This window comes from Leucopleurus acutus (assembly GCF_964270905.1).
Source record: "Leucopleurus acutus genome assembly, chromosome: 14".
Lineage (NCBI taxonomy): Eukaryota > Metazoa > Chordata > Mammalia > Artiodactyla > Delphinidae > Leucopleurus > Leucopleurus acutus.
Genome location: NC_139156.1, coordinates 30,889,437 through 30,912,620, shown reverse-complemented (window position 1 = coordinate 30,912,620; position 23,184 = coordinate 30,889,437). Strand labels below are relative to the sequence as shown.

Sequence of the window (23,184 nt, the reverse complement as noted above, 5' to 3'; positions counted from 1 at the left end):
GTAAATAACTGACTTAGGCATAAAGGGAAAGCAAAATAATTAAATAAACTGCAACAACAAAAAAACCACAGTAAGGGGCCATAAATTCAGGTTACATGGGGAGGGTGGGGAGATGCACAGAGCAGGTGTGCAACACCATCTCTGGGAGCTCTACAGAGATTGGCTGGGAGGAAATCAACAGAGATTCACAAAGATTTAGGCACAAAGCTGTGCGAAGATTTACTGCAACATTATTTTTTTAAAATTAGAAATAGCCTACAGGCATTTTTTCATTTTCCTTTTTTTTTAACATTATGATAAACATGTATTACAGTTGACCTTTGAACAACATGGGTTTAACTGCGCTGGCAAGTCATACACAGATTTTTTTCAGTAAAAATGATCAACTACATGATCCCCAGTTGGCTGAATCTGCGAATGCAGAACCGCGGATACCGAGGGCCTGTGTGGGACTTGAGCATCCGTAGGTTTTGGTGTCCTACTTGGGTCCTGGCACCAATCCCCTGCCAATACCAAGGGATGACTCAAAGATTTTTGCCTGCACAGGTGGGGGCAGGGGAGTCGGCGCCTCTAACCCACACGTGGTTCAAGGGTCAACAGTACTTTATTTCAGAAAAAAACGTTCCATTTTAAAACTGGGTGAAGATTTTGGAATCTGTTAGACTAGCTAAAAGCACCTGTATCCCAACTGTTTTCCTTTTAAACTCCAGTTTAACATTCAGATTAGAACATTAATATCAAGAAAGGAAGGCCTCTAAATTCTCCCCATGTAAACAAAAGGCAAAATACATTATAATTGTGGGTACCATCAACACTTCTGAAATACAAAGGGCATGAGGAAGGATTGGGGGTGCATAAAGAGAAAACACATATAAAGAAGCAGACAAGATCTCCAATGTAGTCCCGAAAAATATTAGAAGAATTGGGTTCACTGCTTCCCTTCGCCCTCAACACAACAAACATACACACACGCATGCGTGGACACACAAAATTATGAGAACTTTTGAAATAAAACTCAACGTTACCCACCAAGTCCTCTCCCGCATAGACCAACAGAATCTATTTTTATATTCCAGTGAGATTTGCAGCAAAGAATAGAGCACCAGTAAAAAGAGGAAATAATTTCTGTGCTGTACCTGGGTTTTTCTCACTTCCTTATTTTAAAATAATCACCTAACAAGTCCAAAAAATTCAGAACAATAGTACAGTCTTCTATGCACTGGGCATATATCCCTGCAGACATTTTGGAGCTAAACTGAACCACTTAAAAGGTTCTGGGTAATTTGCCATCCATTTAGAAAACTTATAATGATATATTACAGCGCTGGGGGGCTGGAAGAAACCTTCCAAATCATCTGGTCCAACCCCATCATTTTATAGATGAAGATCTTGGAAAATAAACTGGCTGCTCCAACACACTGAAGACTCTTAATTAAAACGTTTGCTCAATTTTAAGGTGGCTGACAAATTTGGAGAGACGGGATGGGAAATAAAATAAAACCTCCAAAACATTTTTTAGTGGCATAGTAATTATGATCAATGGTCCTATTAAATGAAGAAGCAGTGAGGATCGTGACGGAAGTATACCCCCACTCCAATGTCAGGACCACTTACATCTGGAAAACTGAGAGGTATAAAGCTGTCAGAGCTAACACATTGAATCTATGTGTTGGGGACCAGGAAGAAAACTCAGGAGCCCTACTCTGAAGTCTACTGGCCTAAGCATCAAACGCTGGTCTAATTTTATACCTAAACACTGGTCCAGGAGTCACCCTCATGTGATGGTGCCTTCATTTCCAGAAAAAGTAGAGATTTGAGAAAATGGTCCAGGCATAACAGAGATACATGACAATTGACCTGACAAAGGAAGGGTGGCTTAGACCTTAGCTCAGTTTTCAGTGGACCCCTGACCAGCAGCACCAGCATCATCTGGACGCTTGTTAGAAATGCAGAATCTTGGGTCCTAACCAGGCCTATGGAGGCAGAATCTGCATATTGACAAGAATCCCAGGTCCTCCTGCCCACATTAAAGTTTGATAAGTATTGATACTTATTTAGGTAACACAGCAGCAAGAGAAAGTGTAATTAACTGCCTGTAACCACATTCAATCCAAGTTTCTGGAATAATTACCTCCATCACCAGCTCTACTTTCTAAAGCTTTTGATCTTTAAGCCTTATTTTAAATTTTAAATGGTCTAAAATTTAGCCTAGGGCTTCCCTGGTGCCGCAGTGGTTGAGAGTCCGCCTGCCGATGCAGGGAACACGGGTTTGTGCCCCGGTCCAGGAAGATCTCACATGCCGTGGAGTGGCTGGGCCCGTGAGCCATGGCCGCTGAGCCTGCGCGTCCGGAGCCTGTGCTCCGCAACGGGAGAGGCCACAACAGTGAGAGGCCCGCGTACCGCAAAAAATAAATAAAATTTATCCTAAATTTTACATGGTCTCAATGAATATCTTATTAAATAGTAATATTTGTTGACAAAAATTCAATTAATTATCAACTTAAGAAGACAAAAAGGGAATTTTATCTGAGCCATACTGAGGATTATATCCCAGGAAGCAGATTCTCAGAAAACTCTGAGAACTGTTCTGCCTGTTAGAAGTCGAAGGCACAGTCATATACATTTCTGAAACAAAGGATCATACATCAACATGACATACTGATACTTTACATAAAGTTCACCAAGGATAAATGGTCCAGGTAGGCACATACAAAGCGAGCAGCAAGTCACCGTGACCCCCTACAGGGCTGGGAAAGAACACCATTCTTTTAAGAAGTTACACTGCTAGTGTCAGAAGAAAGAAAAAACATTGATCTTTATGGTTGAGCAAGCACTCCCATCTTTGAGGAGCTCTGGTTAATGTGTAACGCGGATGCACATTGCACATTAGGGAGGGAGGGAGGAGGTCCAAACAAACACAAAGAGAGAATTTTATGTTTAATTTTTTCTTATCCTGCCTTAAAATATAAATTTTATTTCATCATGTTTTCTCATAAACTGTCTTAAAATTGAGAAAAAAAAATACAAATGTTCTGGGTACATTACTATTTTCAAGGGTTACATAGATTATGAATTGAAGTCTTTTTTCCTGCTATTGTCTGCTGGGGTCATAGTAGAAACATGACCAATATTTCTTCAGTTGGGAGTTAGAAACCCTAGGGAGATCTGGTGAAGGAGGAAGACTGAATTTAGAATAGAAATGTTTTCCTAGCAGAAAAAAGAGAAGCTTCAGGTAAGGGAATTTTACGATCAAAAGGTTGGGAAGGTCACATGGTCCAATCATGGTTCCAAAGCTGAATTCCTTTTACACCACATGTGCAGGCTCTGCTTGCACACTCCCAGTGATGTGGAACTCATCACCTCCAAAGGCTACCCATCCCATCTTTGCACGATCTAATTGTTAGAAAGATGCCTGAAATTTGTCTCCCTATAGCTTTCAATAGCCCCACAATCAGTAACCCCACAATTACTGTCCCTACCATTAGCTCATTCCCATTATCAATTTTCCATTACATTTCCCAGTGGAATTTTTTTAACAGAGAAAGTCAAAGAAACAAGTTTCATGTATTTATTTCTCATAGGACTGGAGCAGCTTGTATAGTGGGGTGTATGAAATTTTTATTTTTTGCTTTTATTTTGAAGTGTCTTAGGAAAACCTCATGTGTACAAGAGGGATATTAAAATGAATAATCACAAGTTGTAGAGACTGTAACCAAGGACATAATCATATCAGAAGCCTAGTGTAGGGATAATACTGTCCTTAAACACTGTTTTAGCCCTAAACTTCCTGGGAGTCAAAGCAGGTATGAAATAGGGCAAGAAGGTGGTGCTTCAAAAATGTCTGAGACTCTCTGGCCTAGGGGACTCTAGGTTATCAGCCGTGGAAAGTGTCTTAGATCAAGTCTAATCCCATCTCTTACAGAGAATGAAACTGAAATTCAAAGAGGCTACATAAATTGCCTAATCTTGGGCAACTAGTAAGCAGCAGAGCCAGGCAATAGAGTGTCGCTACTCATTTTTGCTACAACGCCAGAACTTGAGTCTTGGGTTTGTTAAGAAAGCTTGTTCAGCACAAAAATCAGAGATAATAGCACCACATTACTGGGCCAACAGGACACTCCCAAAGCAAACCCAAGCCATCCTGGCACACACAGAGACCTCTAATCCCCAAATTCACAAGTCTAATACCAGATAAGAAAATGATATTGGAGGCATAAGCCATCCTTCCTCCTACTCTTTTTCCTATACTTCCACTTGTCCCTACATATCCATTGATTCTGAACTACAGAGATTTTCCACTAAGCAGCTTATTTTAATCTCCCATGAAAATAATCTCTTTCTGATGAGAGGTTATTTGCTCTCAAAACAGAAACACCACTGTGAAACACTTCATTCCTTCTGAAACACTTGAAGCTAAAGTCTCATAGCACACTGAGCCAGAGTCATTAGTGAAGAGTAAAATATTATAAGCGATCAACTTACCTAGGCATCTGAACATTGGACTCATCCAAACAATATTCAAAGAATTCCTTTTACCATCTATTTTTAAAAATAATACCACTGTAGTATTTTAAAGAACAATCTGGTAGCGCACACGGCATGAGATGCCAGTACAGTGACAATACATCCATGGTACTCTGAATGACTGGCAGGTGGGTCACAGCAGCCTTCCCACCAGATCACAAGCTCATCCTAAGCAGTCACAGGAGCTCATCCTCAGAAACAATTAGTTGCATCTCGCTTCTCTGTAAGTTTCAGCAGAACCCTCAAAGCAATGAAGGGCAAGCATGCAAATATGAATTATGTACTTTTTCTATCCTCGTGTCCTTCCGAAGTAAAGATAAGCAAACCCTGGAAAAATTACTAATCCAGGTCCCAGGTATTTCAGATGAGACATCTTCTATGCTCACACTAGTCATTTATATTACAAAATGACCTGGGATATTACTATGTTAGGTAACCTGGTCATATTTATTGGTTTAGAGCAGGCATTCCTGGGATAAAAGCATCTAGGGAGCTAAGAATTTGTAAATTCTTGATTCAGTTCATTAAATGAGACAGGGGCAGATGAGCCAAATTAATACCCAAGTCAAACCAGGGATAACTGAGCATAGTTACATCGCCTCATAATTTTCCAGGCTTCTTTGCTGGTATCAGGTATATAAGAGCTCAAAGGCAAGAGAATAGAAGATAAACACATAGCCTGCTCATAGCCCACAGTGAGGCAAAAATAGAAAACAAGAAGAGGAAGAAAAGCCGTGACATGCATCCATCCCAGAGCACGTCTTCCGTTACTGCTAATCAGAGCATATGTCACACTTCCTGGGGCCACTGAAGTCATTAGCCCCGCCAGAGAGGATCGGAATTTTCCCACTTTAAAAGGAGAAACAGGGCAAAAGACAGAAACTAGGCTGGCAGGAAATAGAGAAGGGAGGTATTTCTCTATAAACATGTTATCCAAAAGCGACACCTTTTCAACCAAAATCTTCAGGTGACCTGATGATAAAATGGAAATGCCTTGCAAGCAGGAAGGTTGGCAGTTGTACTCCTCACACCTCACCAAACTAAGTCTCAGCCTCCCACCCCCACTGCCCTCTAGGCTGGAACCTGTGTCCAATGTCTCCCAAGGTGTAGAAAATTCTAGAAGGAGGGCTAGCTTATCCTAGCACAAAACCCATGGGAAAGTGTCATCTTTCTTTCCTGCGGTCAAGGAGACCTACTCTATCCTTATCCCATCCCAGAAATAGGCTGCTCTAAACCAGTAAGTATGACTGGGGCTCTTAGCATAGTGAGGTCCAGGTTCAGCTTGTAATAGGAATGACTAGTGTTAACACGACAATGTCTCCCCTGAAATGTCTAGGACTTGGATGGGTCTTTCTTTCCAGGGCTTGCATTTCTGTACTGCAGGAGAGACCCTTACCTTCAGAAATGGCCTTCCTCACAGCTGCCACGTAAGTCTCAGGCTCATCATCACAGGTGAGCTCCTGCCAGTGTGCCCAGTCTGGAAAGAAGTCCAGAAACTCCTCGCTGTCCTGCACCCCGCAGAGCAGGCGCACCACGCGGTGTGGAGGATGGAAGGCTCTCTGCAGCAGGGGCAGCAGGGCCGGCTGGCAGAAGCACTGCACGAGCTCCGCAGACAGCAGCACCACGATGCAGCGTGTGCGGAGAAAGAAGCTCAGGTCTTCGGCTGAGAAGGAGGTCTTGGGGCCCAGCCTGTAAGTCAGCATCTTCTGGCTATGGACATGCCGACTGGACAGGAAAAGGTCCTGGAGGTACTGGCACCATTCCTCGGCATCCGAGCTATAAATGATGATGATGTCGCATCCTACAAGCATCCCTAAGCAAGAAGGAGGCACAGAAGCATGTTAACACGCCTGCTCCTACTAGGGCTTCCCATGACCTGCAAGATATACCATCCAGACGAGGAGCCTGGCACCTGCAATCTTTCACTGTCTGCCTCCAGCCTACCTGTCTAACTTCTTTCTCACTTCCAGTCTGTGTTCCAACCATTCCAGACTCCCTGCTTTTGCCCAAACATACCATGCCATTTCAGATCTTTGCATAAGCTATTGCTTCTGCTGGCATGCTCTTCTCCCCAGAGCTGATGCAGTATAGGATGATGATGATTATGATGATGATGAAGATGATGATAGCAACTGCAACACTTATATAGAGCTTACTATGTTCCAGACACTCGTCCAACCTTATTGCCTCCCAAACTCATTTTATCATCACAGCAACTTTCTAAGGTAGGTACTACTATTAGTCTGATTTTGAAGATGAGAAAATTGAGGTATGGCAAGTTAAGTAATTTATCCAAGAGCCCCAGTGGCAGAGTCAGAATTTGAACTCAGGCAGTTTGATCCCAGAACCTAGCTCTTTCCCAAATACAGTGGCTACAAGCACAGGTCTGGAATCAGGCAGCCAGACTTAGCATCTTGGCTCTCTTTAAGTATTAGCTGTGCAACCTTGGGCAAGTTGCTTAAATTTTCTAAACCTCATTTATTCATCTGTAAATGGAAACATAAAGGCAATATTTATCAGTGTTTTGTGAAAATTAAATTAGATATTTCATGTAAAGTACTAAGCATAGTGCTTGACGTGTAGTAAACCCTCAATGATTGGTAGCCGCTGTCATTATCCTCACCTTAATATAAACAATGCATTAATGTAAAAGTAACCATGGTTGAATTAACATGTTGACCTACACAATACCATTTATAAGGTGCTTCTCGCCATATATGGTCTGTCACACAGGCTTTCTTCTTCCTCTAATAAAGCACAAGTGCCAGAAACAGAGTCCAAAGCCTCAGAGAAGTGCTGAATTAAAAAGGTCTTTTGGGGATCACTTGGCCCAAACTCCTCATTTACAGATAAAAGAAATACTTCATCTGGGAAGATAAAGGAATTTGCTTAAATTCACACTCAGCAAATTAGTGCAGAGCCAGGACTGAAACTCAGGTTGTCCCCTGGTTCCTTATCCAGTCCTCTTGCCAATCTACCTGCTGCCTCCCATCAGGAATCCTGTCAAGAATCTTATGAGCAATAACTCTTATCTTCCCATTATCAAAGTTCAAAGATGCTTGGCTCTTATAACGGTTACCACTGTTGTGGGTCCTCATCTCCCACTAATTCAATGAATTATTCTAAGGGATTTGGAAGGGGTGAGCGCAGAGAAGTAGCCATACATCTACAATGCAATAGGGATCCTTCCTCCCACTTAGAGAAGGAAGCTTGGAATTTTGTCAAACGGGAGTCATCTAAGTTGTGGATTATCACAATTACATGCCATCCGTGGGCCACATTTAGCTGAATGGTTCCTGGCCAAAAGGTCAGAGGCAGGAGTGGGGCAAGACCTGAGCTTCTCAGTTCTGAAAACATCATGAAAGGAACCCCCTTTCCTGCCCCCATCCATCACCATATTCAAAGTTAAAACAATGACATAAAATGTAAACTCAACACAGTTCTGATATCCCCCAGGATGACAGTACCAAATCTTTTAAAACAGTAAATAAAACAAAACTGTGGAGTTTCTCTCTTTTTGGAGTCCCTAATTCAGTACTAATATAAGACGCGATAGGCTTCCAGTAGGCTTCTGTTAACAGCACATTGCAATACCTGCTGCTCATTAAAGACCTCTAGTCATCAAGGAAAATTTAAAGGTTAATAATAGGGGAAACCGGGTGTGCAATATATGAGAATTCTCTGTATTACCTTCCCAATTTTTCTTTAAATCTAAAACTTCTAAAATAAAAGTTTAAAAATACAATTTAAATCAAACGCGCTTAAGGGTTTAACCTCTTCGAAATGGAAAAACCTATTTAAAATGTCTAATTCTTGAGGTTCCAGTGTTAAATTCAACCCCCCTTTGAGCAAAAGTACAGGCATACCTCAGAGATATTGCAGGTTCGGTTCCAGACAACCCCAGCAAAGTGAATATCACTAAAAAGCAAGTCACCCAAATTTTCAGGTTTCCGGGTGCATATAAAAGTTACGTTTACACTATACTGTAGTCTATTAACTGTGTGAGAGCACTATGTCTTAAAAAAAAATTGTACATACCTTAATTAAAAAACACTTTATTGCTAAAAAATGCTAACCACCATCTGAGCCTTCAGCAAGTCATAACCCTTCTGCAATAGTCAAAAGTCACTGATCACAAATCACCATAACAAATATAATAATAATGGAAAAGTCTGAAATATTGCAAGAATTACCAGAATGTGACACAGAGACAGGAAGTGAGGAAACGCTGTTGGAAAAATGGCACCAATAGACTTCCTCGATGAAGGGTTGCCACAAGCCTTCAATTTGTAAAAAATGTGGTATCTGCAAAGCGCAATAAAGCCAAGTGCAATAAAACAAGGTGTGCCAGTACTTGAGAAGGAAGTGGTTAGTACCTCAGACTAGTTAACATCACAACCTACTTGGTCACCAACTCAAGGTGTGACTTCAGACCAATATACTATATCTAAACAAATTTTTCCTCAATGTAAATGAGGACAACAAAATCTATCACCTTCCTGAACTTTGCTCTGCTTCTGAAACTGAAAGCTGGGGAAGTTGTAGAAAAGTCCAAAGTGTCAGTTAAAGTCCCTCCACAACCTTCTGGGTAACAACACAGGACTAAATGCTTTGTCGGGGACTCTCTATGTGGGGACACCCCTTTCTTCAAGGAGAATTCCCTTCCTTTAACCATAAGTCACTTCTTCACGTGTGCCAAATCATTCTTCCCACTGTTGTTTGTTTGTTTATTTAGAGAAATGAAGTACATGAATCAACAGGGAGTCCATAACTCCTAGACAGAAATAATGGTCTCTGTCCTTGTCGAGCTTAAAGACCAGGTTTGGCTATAGATGGAGAAAGGAATGGATAACAGTAGAAGCAGGAGCTGGCTGGTGGCAACAGGGAGTGATGGTGGTGGTAAGAAACACAGTGACCAAAAGAGAAGTTCCTTTAAAAGATTCAAAATCCACCTGAGAAGAGAACCGAGAAGAAGAGCTTGGGAGCTTCTCAATCTACCCAGCCCAGACCACTTTTTAGTCTGGCACTCCGTTCATCCATCCTGGAGCCCGTGTTTGAATCTGGGCACCGTACTGAAGAGGGATGTGAGATAGGGAAGGTGACTTGGATAGGGAGAGATCTGGAAACAATTAATGTGAGGCGCTTCCAGACTCCGAAGGTTTCAAGTTTAGAGACTTGGCAGGAGTATTGAGGAACCTCAAAGATCACATGGAAGTTAAGATGACAAAAAATTAAAGGTCCCTTCAAGCCCTTTCATCCTAATAAATCCAGGAATAGTAGAAGGATCTGGAGATAAGAGAAGCTTCGGAGAAAGCGGGCAGAAAAAGGTATGAGAGCTTTCTTCAAATACCTGGAGGCTGACACATGGAGGAAAGGATTCTGGTTTTCACTCAACCAGGCTTGGCCACTTGGGAAAATCACTTATGGCTTCTCTCTCTTCTCTCTCAAGAGTAAATACAAGAGACGTCATCAGGAACCTAGAGACTATTCCAGGATAGGCTGATTCCATTTCATTTTACCTTGCTTCCCAAGTTCTTTCAAAGACAGGGAGCCAAGATTCTCCTTGATTTCCACAAGCAAATATGCCTTTCAAAAAACAAAAGACTAATGCTTACCCTTCAGTGGAAGGGAATTTGAACCCTGAAAACATTATGCTACAAAAGAAGTTAGTCACATACTATATGATCCCATTTATATGAAAGTCCAGAGTAGGGACATCTACAGAGACAGAAAGTAGAACTTAGGGCTAGGGAGAAGGAGGGAACAAGGGGGTGATGGCTAAAGCACACGGAGTTTCTTTTTGAGGTGATGAAAATGTTCTAAAATTGACTGTGATGATAGTTGCACATATCTGTGAGGATACTAAAAACCATTGAATTGTATACTTTAATGGATGAATTGTATGGTATGCAAAATACATCTCAATAAAACTATTTAAAAGAAGATGAGGGCTTCCCTGGTGGCACAGTGGTTGAGAGTCCGCCTGCCGATGCAGGGGATACGGTTTTGTGCCCCGGTCCGGGAAGATCCCACATGCCGTGGAGCGGCTGGGCCCATGGGCCATGGCCGCTGAACCTGTGCGTCCGGAGCCTGTGCTCTGCAACGGGAGAGGCCACAGCAGTGAGAGGCCCGCGTACCGCAAAAAAAAAAAAAAAAAGATGAAGGAGGGGAAGGAGGGAGAGGGGAAGGGGAGGGGGAGGGAGAGGGGAAGGGGGAGGGGAGGGAGAGGGGAAGGGGGAGGGGAGGGAGAGGGGAAGGGGGAGGGGAGGGAGGAGAGGGGAGGGGAGGGAGGGGGAGGGGAGGGGAGGGGAGGGGAGGGGCGGGGAGGGGGAGGGGAGGGGGAGGGGAGGGGAGGGGAGGGGAGGGGAGGGGAGGGGAGGGGAGGGGAGGGAAAAAAGAGGCAAAGGAAGAGAAGAGGAAAACCACAAAGAAGAGTGGCCTGGATGACTCCAGAGCCTACAGCATTTTGGCAAGAGACGCTCTCACCACTGTCACCACTGTGACCTGCCACCGTGGGTCCTGGTACTTCCAGACCTCAGGGAGTCCTGGGGACTCCAGAGGCCCAACTCCCACTTGCAGCCCCTGGAGTGGCGACTCACCACAGAGGACGTTTATGTCAAGCAGGTTTGACAGCTCTAACCCATTACAGACATCTGCAAAGCCACTACAGAGCCCATGAAGAGACCCAGGTTTGGCCACCAGGCATGAGTTCCCTTCTGAATAGGAGCACACCCTTCTAGCCCCTTTGGCCACGCCCACTGCGGGGGCGATGCACATAGGACACTGGACCAGGGTGGTTTTCTCTGCCTCCTCTGCCCAAAGTATGCTGTTTCCTGGACTTAACAGCCCAGGGCCTGTTCCTAGGAAGGGGAGGAGGTGGGAGCTTCACTGACGTTATCTCCTACTTCTCCCCAATCACCCACCTACTGTGGCCACTGTGGCCTGCTCCCCGTTCCATAAATACATCACGTGCACCCATTTATTGTTCCCCTGACTAGAGCACTCTTCCCCGACATGATTCCTCCCCCGCCCTCCTTCAGGTCTTTGCTCAATGCCCCTTTCTCTGTGAGGCCTAATCTGGCTGCCTCCTTTAAAAGTATAACCCCAACCCACTTTACCCCTCTACTGTTTTTCCACTGCACTTATCATATCATATACTTTCCTTATTAACTGTATTGCCTGCCTTCCCCCACTGCTGCATAAGCTCCATGGGGTCATGGCTTATGTCTGTTTTACTTACTAAATATACACCTGACACCTAGAACTGTGACTGTATTTGGTTTGTTTCTGCTTTTTAATTTATTTATTTTTGGCTCCATCGGGTCTTCGTTGCTGTGTGCGGGCTTTCTCTAGTTGTGGCGAGTGGGGGCTACTCTCAGTTGCGGTGTGTGGGCTTCTCATTGAAGTGGCTTCTCTTGTTGCGGAGCACGGGCTCTAGGCACGCGGGCTTCAGTACTTGTGGCACGCAGGCTCAGTAGTTGTGGCTCTCGGGCTCTAGAGCGCAGGCTCAGTAGTTGTGGCACTTGCGCTTAGTTGCTCCGTGGCATGTGGGATCTTCCCGAACCAGGGCTCAAACCCGTGTCCCCTGCACTGGCAGGCAGATTCTTAACCACTGCGCCACCAGGGAAGCCCTGCATTTGTTGAATGAATTGATTCCCTCTAGATAACTCTGCATTGGCTTCCGAATGGAATGTGTGGACTATGAACCTACTATTACCTTATTCACAGTACAGGTTCTTCTAACTTCCAGAGCCCAGCTAGAGAGCCAGGAGGCTAAGGTTAGCTACCTTCCCACTTCCCGTAAATAATGAGCCTGCATCACCAAATCTAACAACTGTCTCCACTGGCCTTTCCTTCCAAAGCACCATTAGAAGGCTCAGGGGATCTGGGGAGAGCTGGCTCTTCATTCTAGCATCTGCCCACAATTTCTCCAAGAACAGCACCTGCTCCTAGACAACTATATTTTATTTTTCAAGAAGCTTTTACATCCTGTTTCCACGTGTTATCTCTACTATAACATCATAAGATGGGATGGGGAAATACAAGTAAACCCATTTGCAAACATGGTAACTCTAATCTTCTCATCTAGTAATTCCCTGTTTACTTATTGCTTGCCTTCACAGACTACAAACTCCTTGAGAGCACAGATTAGGGTGTCCTGATCACCACTGAGGATATATTTAGGTGCACATTGTCTATTAAATTGTATAGTTAGTGCTCATTAATTGTCTCTGTTCTCATCATCATTGCCGTGTTTGTCCTGTATCTCAGTGAGTGAGTGACTTGCCAAGTGTACACGCCCATGAACCAGAAGGGAACCCAGGGCTAATGGGAAGAGACTCTTGGCACCTTTCGATGGGTCGATTACCCAGTCACCTCCACCTCTCCCCAGTTCCCAAAGTTCTGCAAAGGACATAAGAAAAGTAAAGCTAAAGGAATGGTGTTCCTAGAGTCCTATGGAAATTCTAGACAAAAACAAAGCCCAGGAGGGTAGAGGAAGCGGGCATAGGAAGGTGGCCCAAGGGCCCATCTCCAACCTCGGACTGTCTGAGCTCCCCCTATTGGCCCGATGGGACCCGAAGAAAAGCATTTCACCGGCCGAGAGGTAAGTCGGCTCTCCACCTACTTTAAACTTGACTCTCGGCTCACAGAGTTAGTACAACAGGGAGATCGACCCTCAGAAGCTCAGGCCAGTGCTGGAGGGAGAAAAGAAGACTTAGAAGACGGGGGACAGGGGAAGGTCGGGCAGGGGCTGAAGAAAATCGCGCAACAGGCTGGGAAGGGAAACGTGAGAAAGTTGGGGTGGGAAGTTTGCGACAAGGAACAGAGAAAAGAACGGAAAGAACACTGATGCTACGCCGAGGAAGCAGCCGGATTCGAAAGGGTACAGCGTACGGCAAGAGGCGGCGGGCGAAAGGGCGCGCGGAGGGGAGGCTGAGGAGAGGCTGAGGAGAGCCCGGCCTACGCACCTGAGGCTGCCATGCCGCCGGCCGCAGTCCTCCGTGCCCGGCTCGCTGCGCGCGGGGCCCGGGGCCGGAGCGGGCCCGGCGGCGTCCCTGGCGCGGAACGGGAGGGGCGCCCGGCTCCGCGCAGCACCAGCCGCCGCTCTGGCGCTTCCTCCCGCCGGGCAGCGAGGACTTGCCGCGAGGGCGTGTCCACAGGGCCCGCCCCGCCGGCGGGGCTCGGCCCGCGGCACCTGCACCCCAGGCCGTTGGGGAGGGGAAGTGAGAACACCGCCCCCCGCCCCGCGCCCCGCCACCGTCCGGCCGTCGGCCAGCTCCCCGCGCGGCCCCCGCTCCCCACATCGCTCACTCAGTGTAGGTAGGAAGCAGGGGTCTTCGTGTGTCCACTCCTCGTGAAAACAGCCGGATGGGCCACCAAAGGGCAGCCTGAGGTAGAGGGAGCGTTGAGAGAGGAAGCAGGGAGAAGGGTTAGCTGGAGGGCCTCTGTGACCTGGGGCGGGGGCTGAGCACAGCTGGCCAAGCCATCTCCCCATCTCCTGGGGCTTTCTCCCTGAGCCGCTGCCCCGGCAGGAAAGGGAGGGGGCAGGAAGGGGAAGAGGCACCTTCCCTGGCACCTGGCCCTGGGTGCTTGGCGTTGCCCTTGATTACCCTCCAGTGACCTGCCTGAATTCCCTGGACCTGGTCTCCTGATGGCACATGAACGTTAATGATAATCTCTTACGATAAATGCATGGTATAGTTATCATTGCTTTTTATGCCTTTGAGGTAGCACCTATCACTGTCTTCAAGTTAGCGCTGAAGAAACAAACCAAATCCCTTGCTCAGACTTCCACAGAGAGTAAATGCTGCCCGAGGTTCCATACCACGCCTGTCTGAGTCCATAGCTAGAGGTCTCCCTTAACCCTCGCACTCACCCGCCGGCTTCTTGTCCTTCTCCCTTTGCTGCTCCTCTAATGGATCTGAATAGCTCTGTGACCTTGGAATCCTCCAGGATGCAGGTCCAGGGGATGGGTCCAGAGAGCAGAGATGACAGAAAGATAGGGTTCCAGCGCAGGTGGAAAGGAATGAAATGTATTTCAAAATGGAAATATCAGGGTTCAGGCCGACAACTAGTTTTCTACTGTTGCCATAACAAAAATTACTACAAAACTTAGTGGCCTAAAATAACACAAATTTCTCTCACTGTTCTGTATTCCAGAAGTCAACATGAGCCACACTGGGCTGAAATCAAGGTGTCGCCATGGTTTGGTTCCTTTCTGGAGGCTCTAGAAGAGAATCCATTTCCTTGCCTTTTTCAGCTTCTAGAGAAAATTACACACATTTCTTGATTCATGCCCCACCTCCATGTTCAAAGCCAGCAACATAACATCTTTCTGACCCTGCTTCCCTCATCAGATCTCTCTCTGACTGTCTCCTCTGCCTTCCACTTTTAAAGGCTCTAGTGATTACATTGGTCCCACACAGATGATCCAGGAAAGCCTCTTTAAGTTCAGCTGACTAGCAATCTTAATATCACCTACAACCTTAGTTCTTCTTTGCTGTGTAACAACGTATTCACAGGATCTAGGGGGTTAGGATGTGGACATCTTTGGAGGGGGCATTACTCTGCCTACCGCAGACCTGGAATTCTGAAATAGGAGATGAGCCTGCTACCTGCTCTACCTTATACCTGTTCTCCATGTTCAGGATTTCTCTGGCCTCCACACCAGGTTAGCCATACCTGCTACCCACCCCCAGCCCCCTATCAATGCACTGTCACAGCCCTATACTATTCTTTAATAGAACTTATATTGATAGTTTTCTGCAATTACAAGTAGCTTCGCAGACAAAACCTAGAAGCCTAGCCCTCTTGCAAGCTTCCTTCCCTACCTACCAAAAGGGCCACTCCCCATAAAGTTTCTGCCACTTGTCTCCTTGGGCCATTTTGAGCAATGGCAGTGCCCATTTCCAGGCTGGACCTCAGGTTCAGAGAAACGAAATGCTGGGCATCTGCTATGTGGCCAACTCTGCTCAGAGTGCTGTCACTTATTCAGCTTTCATGAATCTTTACCTGAAACCTGTGAGGTAGGCATATTATTATGATCTCATTTTACAGGGGAAGAAACTAAGTCTCCAAAAAGGTAATTTGCATGATCCATGGTCACTTATTTAGTAAGTGTCAAAGCTAGATTTTGAATTCAAATCCATGTGCTACACAAGAGCTGACTCTCTTGTCACGCGTTGTGATTCAGAAGCCACACCAGCTATTCCGTGCCAATTCCATGATCTCCAAACCAAAAGTGACCTTAGTAACAGGAAAAAGGAGTGTTGTAGAGATTGCTGGTTGCACACCCAATATCTGTTGTCCTTAGTAACAAAATCACAGTTTTATCTGGAGGCAGCAATGTGCCCCACTAAAAGATTCCACTCCCCAGCCTCTGTTGCGACAAGATGCTGAGATGAGGAGGAGGTTGACAAGATGTAACTGGAAGTCATTAGCTGGGCATCCAAAAAAACGTTCTCTACGGTGCTTAATTCTGCTTCCAGATATCCCTTTTGCCTTTCTCTCTCTCTTTTAGTGCCTTCTTGGAATGTGAATGGATGACTGGAGATTCAACAGCCTTCTTAGATTTTGAGGTGACCTCGTGAATGGAAGCCACACAGTAAGGACAGCAGAGAACAAAGATGGGCAGAATCTAGTTCCCTACTGACCATGGAGCTTCCATATGAAATCCAGGGTTCCCATATTCGAATTCTTTTACATGAAAGAGAAATAAACACACCTCTGTCTTGCTAGAGCCATGATTATTTGTGTATTCTGCTATATGTAACCAAACCTAATTCTTTACTGATATGGGAATTGAAGCTAACATTTATTGAGCATCAACTATAATTCATGAATTTTCTTATGCTATCTCAGTTTAATCCTCACAATAATTCTGAATCATAGGTGTTATCTCCACTTCAGAGATAAAGAAACTAAGATTCAAAGATGTTAGTTTTTTCAGGGTCATTCAATAGTTAGTTTAACTATGATTCAAACCCAACACAGTCTAAACCCAATGTCCATGGTCTTTCCATGGCACAATGACATAACAGATGACTTCGGAGAGTAAATTAAAACTACTTACTGAGGATACTTGGGTGCTCTCAAGTGAGGGGTCCCCCTTGAGTCCTTGGCACTTCAAATCTCACACAGATGGTGCCTTCACTTGTGCATGAAAGCATATCTTGCACGTTTTCTACTTCTTCCTTCTGAGGTGCTGAAGCAGAAAGTTTAGGCAGCTGTGATAAAAAGTTTAGGACTTGGTCTCATACACTCTTAGAATGTTAAGGCTGGAAAAGACCCTAAGAGGTCATTATTGGACCCATGTGGAAACTAAGGCCAAGAGAGGCAAAGTGACCTTTCTAATATCATACATTGAGTTGGAGGCAGAACCAGGATTAGAATTCTAGTCTTGATTCCTAGTCTGGTGGTTTTTAGCTATATCTGACCACTTATTTTTTTTCCCCTATTAGTAAAAGAAAGCAACTGTAGAAAATTCTTTCCTTAATCTGATGTTTCAATTTTGTAGTTCTTTCCCATAAATCTACCATAAGCTCCTAAACAGTTAAATCAACCTCGAATGCCTCAGATAAGCCCCACTTTGTCATGATGTATCATCATTTTTATATGTTGCCAATTTACTAATATTTTGCTAAGGATTTTTGCATCTGTGTTCATGGGGGATACTGGTCTATAATTTTCTTTTTTGTAATGTCTTTATTAATTTTTAGTATCAGGGTTAATCTGGCCTCATAAAACAAGTTTGGAAGTATTCCTTTCCCCTGTATTTTCTAATAGAGAACAACTGGTATTATTTCTTTCTTAAATGTTTAATAGAATTAGCCACTAAAACTATCCAAGCCTAAATTTTCTTATGTCAGGTTTAGCTAGCCAGTTCAGTTTCCTCAAAAGACATAGGGCTATTCATGTTTCACATTTCATCTTGTCCAGTATTGGTAAATTGTATTTTTCAAGGAATTTGTCCATTTAATTTAAGTTTTAAAAATTTGTAGATATGAAGTCACTCATATTTCCTTATTACCCTTTTAATGTCTGTAGGATTTGTAATGATAGCCCCTCTATTTTATTGGTCTTTCCAAAGAACCAGCTTTTGCTTTTAATTTTTCTGTCATTTGTTTTCTACTTCATGGTTTGGGCTCTTTATTATTTCCTTCCTCCTATTTACCTTGGGTTCCCTTTGCTCTTATCTAGTTTCCTAAGGTTGAACATTTGGCCATCTTTTTTTTCTGGAGTCACTATTTGTTTTTTACATCTTTATTAGAGTATAACTGCTTTACAATGTTGTGTTAGTTTCTGCCACACAACAAAGTACATCAGCTACTTGTATATGTATATCCCCACATCCCCTCCCTCTTGCGCCTCCCTCCCATCTTCCCTATCCTACCCCTCTAGGTAGTCACAAAGCACTGAGCTGATCTCCCTGTGCTATGTGGCTGCTTCCCACTAGCTATATATTTTACATTTGGTGGTATATATATGTCCATGCCACTCTCTTACTTCGTCCCAGCTTATCCTTCCCCCATCCCCATGTCCTCAAGTCCATTCTCTACATCTGCATCTTTATTCCTGTCCTGCCCCTAGTTCTTCAGAACCTTTTTTTTTTTTCTTAGATTCCATATATATGTGTTAGCACACGGTATTTGTTTCTCTCTTTCTGACTTACTTCACTCTGTATGACAGACTCTAGGTCCATCCACCTCACTACAAATAACTCAATTTAATTTCTTTTTATACCTGAGGGGTATATATATATGTGCCACATCTTCTTTATCCATTCATCTGTTGATGGACATTTAGGTTGCTTCCATGACCTGACTATGTGGTACATGTCTCTTTTTGAATTATGGTTTTCTCAGGGTATATGCCCAGTAGTGGGATTGCTGGGTCATGTGGTAGTTCTATTTTTAGTTTTTTAAGGAACCTCCATACTGTTCTCCATAGTGGCTGTATCAATTTACATTCCCACCAACAGTGCAAAAGCATTCCCTTTTCTCCACACCCTTGCCAGCATTTATTGTTTGTAGATTTTTTGATGATGGCCATTGTGACTGGGGTGAGATGATATCTCATTGTAGTTTTGATTTGCATTTCTCTAATGATTAATGATGTTGAGCATTCTTTCATGTGTTTGTTGGCAATCTGTATATGTTCTTTGGAGAAATATCTGTTTAGGTCTTCTGCCCATTTTTGAATTGGGTTTTTTGTTTTTTTGATATTGGGCTGCATGAGCTGCTTGTATATTTTGGAGATTAATCCCTTGTCAGTTGCTTCATTTACAAATATTTTCTCCCATTCTGAGGGTTGTCTTTTGGTCTTGTTTATGGTTTCCTTTGCTGTGCAAAAGCTTTGAAGTTTCATTAGGTTCCATTTGTTTATTTTTGTTTTTATTTCCATTACTCTAGGAGGTGGATCAAAAAGGATCTTGCTGTGATTTATGTCATAAAGTGTTCTGCCTATGTTTTCCTCTAAGAGTTTTATACTGTCTGGCCTTACATTTAGGTCTTTAATCCAGTGTGAGTTTATTTTTGTTAGGAGGTGTTCTAATTTCATTCTTTTACATGTAGTTGTCCAGTTTTCCCAGCACCACTTATTGAAGAGGCTGTCTTTTCTCCATCGTATATTCTTGCCTCCTTTGTCAAAGATAAGGTTACCATATGTGCATGGGTTTATCTCTGGACTTTCTATCCTGTTCCATTGATCTATATGTCTGTTTTTGTGCCAGTACCATACTGTCTTGATTGCTGTAGCTTTGTAGTACAGTCTGAAGTCAAGGAGCCTGACGACTCCAGCTCCGTTTTTCTTTCTCAAGATAGCTTTGGCTATTCAGGGTTTTTTGTGTTTCCATACAAATTGTAAAATTTTTTGTTCTAGTTCTGGGGAAAATGCCATTGGTAGTTTGATAGGGATTGCATCGAGTCTGTACATTGTTTTGGATAGTACAGCCATTTTCACAATGTTGATTCTTCCAATCCAAGAACATGGTATATCTCTCCTCAGTTTGTATCGTCTTTGATTTCTTTCATCAGGGTCTCATAGTTTTCTGCATTCAGGTCTTTTGTCTCCTTAGGTAGGTTTATTCCTAGATATTTTATTCTTTTGCCTGGAATGGTAAATGGGAGTGTTTCCTTAATTTCTCTTTCAGATTTTTCGTTTTTAGTGTATGGGAATGCAAGAGATTTCTGTGCATTAATTTTGTATCCTGCTACTTTACCAAATTCATTGATTAGCTGTAGTAGCTTTCTAGTAACATCTTAAGGATTCTCTACGTATAGTACCGTGTCATCTGCAAACACTGATAATTTTACTTCTTTTTTTCTGATTTGGATTCCTTTTATTTCCTTTTCTTCTCTGATTGCAGTGGCTAAAACTTCCAAATCTATGTTGAATAATAGTGGTGAGAGTGGGCACCCTTGTCTTGTTCCTGATTTTAGAGGAAATGCTTTCAGTTTTTCACCATTGAGAATGATGTTGGCTATGGGTTTGTCATATATGGCCTTTATTATGTTGAGGTAAGCTTCCTCTATGCCTACTTTCTGTAGGGTTTTTATCATAAATGGGTGTTAAATTTTGTTGAAAGCTTTTTCTGCATCTATTGAGATTATCATATGGTTTTTATCCTTCAATTTGTTAATATGGTGTATCACGCTGATTGATTTGGGTATATTGAAGAATCCTTGCATTTCTGGGATAAACCCCACTTGATCATGGTGTATGATCCTTTTAATGTGCTGTTGGATTCTGTTTGCTAGTATTTTGTTGAGGATTTTTGCATCTGTGTTCATCAGTGATATTGGCCTGTAGTTTTCTTTTTTTGTGACATCTTTGTATGGTTTTGCTATCAGGATGATGGTTGCCTTGTAGAATGAGTTTGGGAGTGTTCCTCCCTCTGCTATATTTTGGAAGAGTTGGAGAAGGATAGGTGTTAGCTCTTCTCTAAATGTTTGATAGAATTCGCCTGTGAAGCCATCTGGTCCTGGGCTTTTGTTTGTTGGAAGATTTTTAATCACAGTTTCAATTTCAGTGCTTGTGATTGGTCTGTTCATATTTTCCATTTCTTCCTGGTTCAGTCTCAGAAGGTTGTGCTTCTGTAGGAATTTGTCCATTTCTTCCAGGTTGTCCATTTTATTGGCTTATAGTTGCTTGTAGTAATCTCTCAGGATCCTTTCTATTTCTGCAGTGTCAGTTGTTACTTCTCCTTTTTCATTTCTAATTCTGTTGGTTTGACTCTTCTCTCTTTTTTTCTTGATGAGTCTGGCTAATGGTTTATCAATTTTGTTTATCTTCTCAAAGAACCAGCTTTTATTTATTTATTTATTTATTTTTATACAGCAGGTTCTTATTAGTCATCAGTTTTATACACATCAGTGTATACATGTCAATCCCAATCGCCCAATTCATCACACCACCACCACCGCCTTGCCCCCCACCACTTTCCCCCCTTGGTGTCCATACATTTGTTCTCTACATCTGTGTCTCAATTTCTGCCCTGCAAACCAGTTCATCTGTACCATTTTTCTAGGTTTCACATATATGCGTTAATGTACGATATTTGTTTTTCTCTTTCTGACTTACTTCACTCTGTATGACAGACTCTAGATCCATCCACATCTCAAGAAATAACCCAAATTCGAAATAACCAGCTTTTAGTTTTATTGATCTTTACTATTGTTTCATCTTTTCTTCTTCATTTATTTCTGATCTGATCTTTATGATTTCTTTCCTTCTGCTAACTTTGGGGGTTTTTTGTTCTTTCTCTAATTGCTTTAGGTGTAAGGTTAGGTTGTTTATTTGAGATTTTTCTTGTTTCTTGAGGTAGTATTGTATAGCTATAAACTTCCCTCTTAGAACTGCTTTTGCTGCATCCCATAGGTTTTGGGTCATTGTGTTTTCATTGTCATTTGTTTCTAGGGTCTTTTTTGTTGTTGTTGTTGTTTTTTGCGGTACACGGGCTTCTCACTGTTGTGGCCTCTCCTGCTGTGGAGCACAGGCTCCGGACACGCAGGTTCAGCGGCCATGGCTCATGGGCCTAGCCACCCTACGGAATCCTCCCAGACTGGGGCACGAACCTGCTTCCGCTGCATCGGCAGGCAGACTCTCAACCACTGCGCCACCAGGGAAGCCCTGTTTCTAGGTATTTTTTTATTTCCTGTTTGATTTCTTCAGCGATCTCTTGGTTATTTAGTAGCGTACTATTTAGCCTCCATGTGTTTGTATTTTTTACAGTTTTTTGCCTGTAGTGGATATCTACTCTCATAGTGTTGTGGTCGGAAAAGATACTTGATACGATTTCAATTTTCTTAAATTTACCAAGGCTTGATTTGTGACCCAAGATATGATCTATCCTGGAGAATGTTCCATGAGCACTTGAAAAGAAAGTGTATTCTGTTGTTTTTGGATGGAATGTCCTATAAATATCAATTAAGTCCATCTTGTTTAATGTGTCATTTAAAGCTTCTGTTTCCTTATTTATTTTAATTTTGGATGATCTGTCCAATGGTGAAAGTGGAGTGTTAAAGTCCCCTACTATTATTGTGTTATTGTCAATTTCCCCTTTTATGGCTGTTAGCATTTGCCTTATGTATTGAGGTGCTCCTATGTTGGGTGCATAAATATTTACAATTATTATATCTTCTTCTGGATTGATCCCTTGATCATTATGTAGTGTCCTTCTTTGTCTCTTATAATAGTCTTTGTTTTAAAGTCTATTTTGTCTGGTATGAGAATTGCTACTCCAGCTTTCTTTTGATTTCCATTTACATGGAATATCTTTTTCCATCCCCTCACTTTCAGTTTGTATGTGTCCTTAGGTCTGATGTGGGTCTCTTGTAGACAGCATATATATATATAGGTCTTATTTTTGTATTCATTCAGCCAGGCTATGTCTTTTGGTTGGAGCATTTAATCCATTTACATTTAAGGTAATTATCAATATGTATGTTCCTATTACCATTTTCTTAATTGTTTTGGGTTTGTTATTGTAAGTCTTTTCCTTCTCTTGTGTTTCTGCCTAGAGAAGTTCCTTTAGCATTTGTTGTAAAGCTGGTTTGGTGTTGCTGAATTCTCTTAACTTTTGCTTGTCTGTAAAGATTTTAATTTCTCTGTCGAATCTGAATGATATCCTTGCTGGGTAGAGTGATCTTGGTTGTAGGTTTTTCCCTCTCCTCACTTTAAATAAGCCTTGCCACTCCCTTCTGCCCTGCAGAGATTCTGCTGAAAAATCATCTGATAACCTTACGGGGATTCCCTGTATGTTATTTGTTGCTTTTCCCTTGATGCTTTTAATATTTTTCTTTGTATTTAATTTTTGATAGTTTGATTAATGTGTGTCTTTGCATGTTTCTCCTTGGATTTATCCTGTATGGGACTCTCTGCGCTTCCTGGACTTGATTGACTATTTCCTTTCCCATGTTAGGGAAGTTTTCGACTATAATCTCTTCAAATATTTTCTCAGACCCTTTCTTTTTCTCTTCCTCTGGGACCCCTATAATTCGAATGTTGGTTCGTTTAATATTGTCCCAGAGGTCTCTGAGACTGTCCTCAATTCTTTTCATTCTTTTTTCTTTATTCTGCTCTGCAGCAGTTATTTCCACTACTCTATCTTCCAGGTCACTTGTCCATTCTTCTGCCTCACTTATTCTGCTATTGATTCCT

At 42.9% G+C, this 23,184-nt stretch overlaps 1 protein-coding gene across 3 annotated transcripts in view; it reads right to left on the bottom strand.

Moving 5' to 3' along the window:
* PIK3AP1 (phosphoinositide-3-kinase adaptor protein 1) overlaps positions 1-14,423 on the bottom strand; it is a 114,516-nt gene extending 100,093 nt beyond the window's left edge. Inside the window, exons 1-3 of one of the 3 annotated variants that reach the window (XM_082854395.1) lie at positions 14,402-14,423; positions 13,837-13,913; positions 5,921-6,337 (exon numbers count right to left, since the gene is read on the bottom strand). In XM_082854395.1, the coding sequence (XP_082710521.1) occupies positions 5,921-6,335 (415 nt within the window). In that variant the 5' untranslated portion in view covers positions 6,336-6,337; positions 13,837-13,913; positions 14,402-14,423. Of the gene's footprint in view, positions 1-5,920; positions 6,338-13,493; positions 13,562-13,836; positions 13,914-14,401 lie in introns of those variants that run through there. The other 2 variants (XM_082854394.1, XM_082854396.1) reach the window with 2 other exon arrangements.
* Between the last annotated feature and the right edge of the window lie 8,761 nt (positions 14,424-23,184).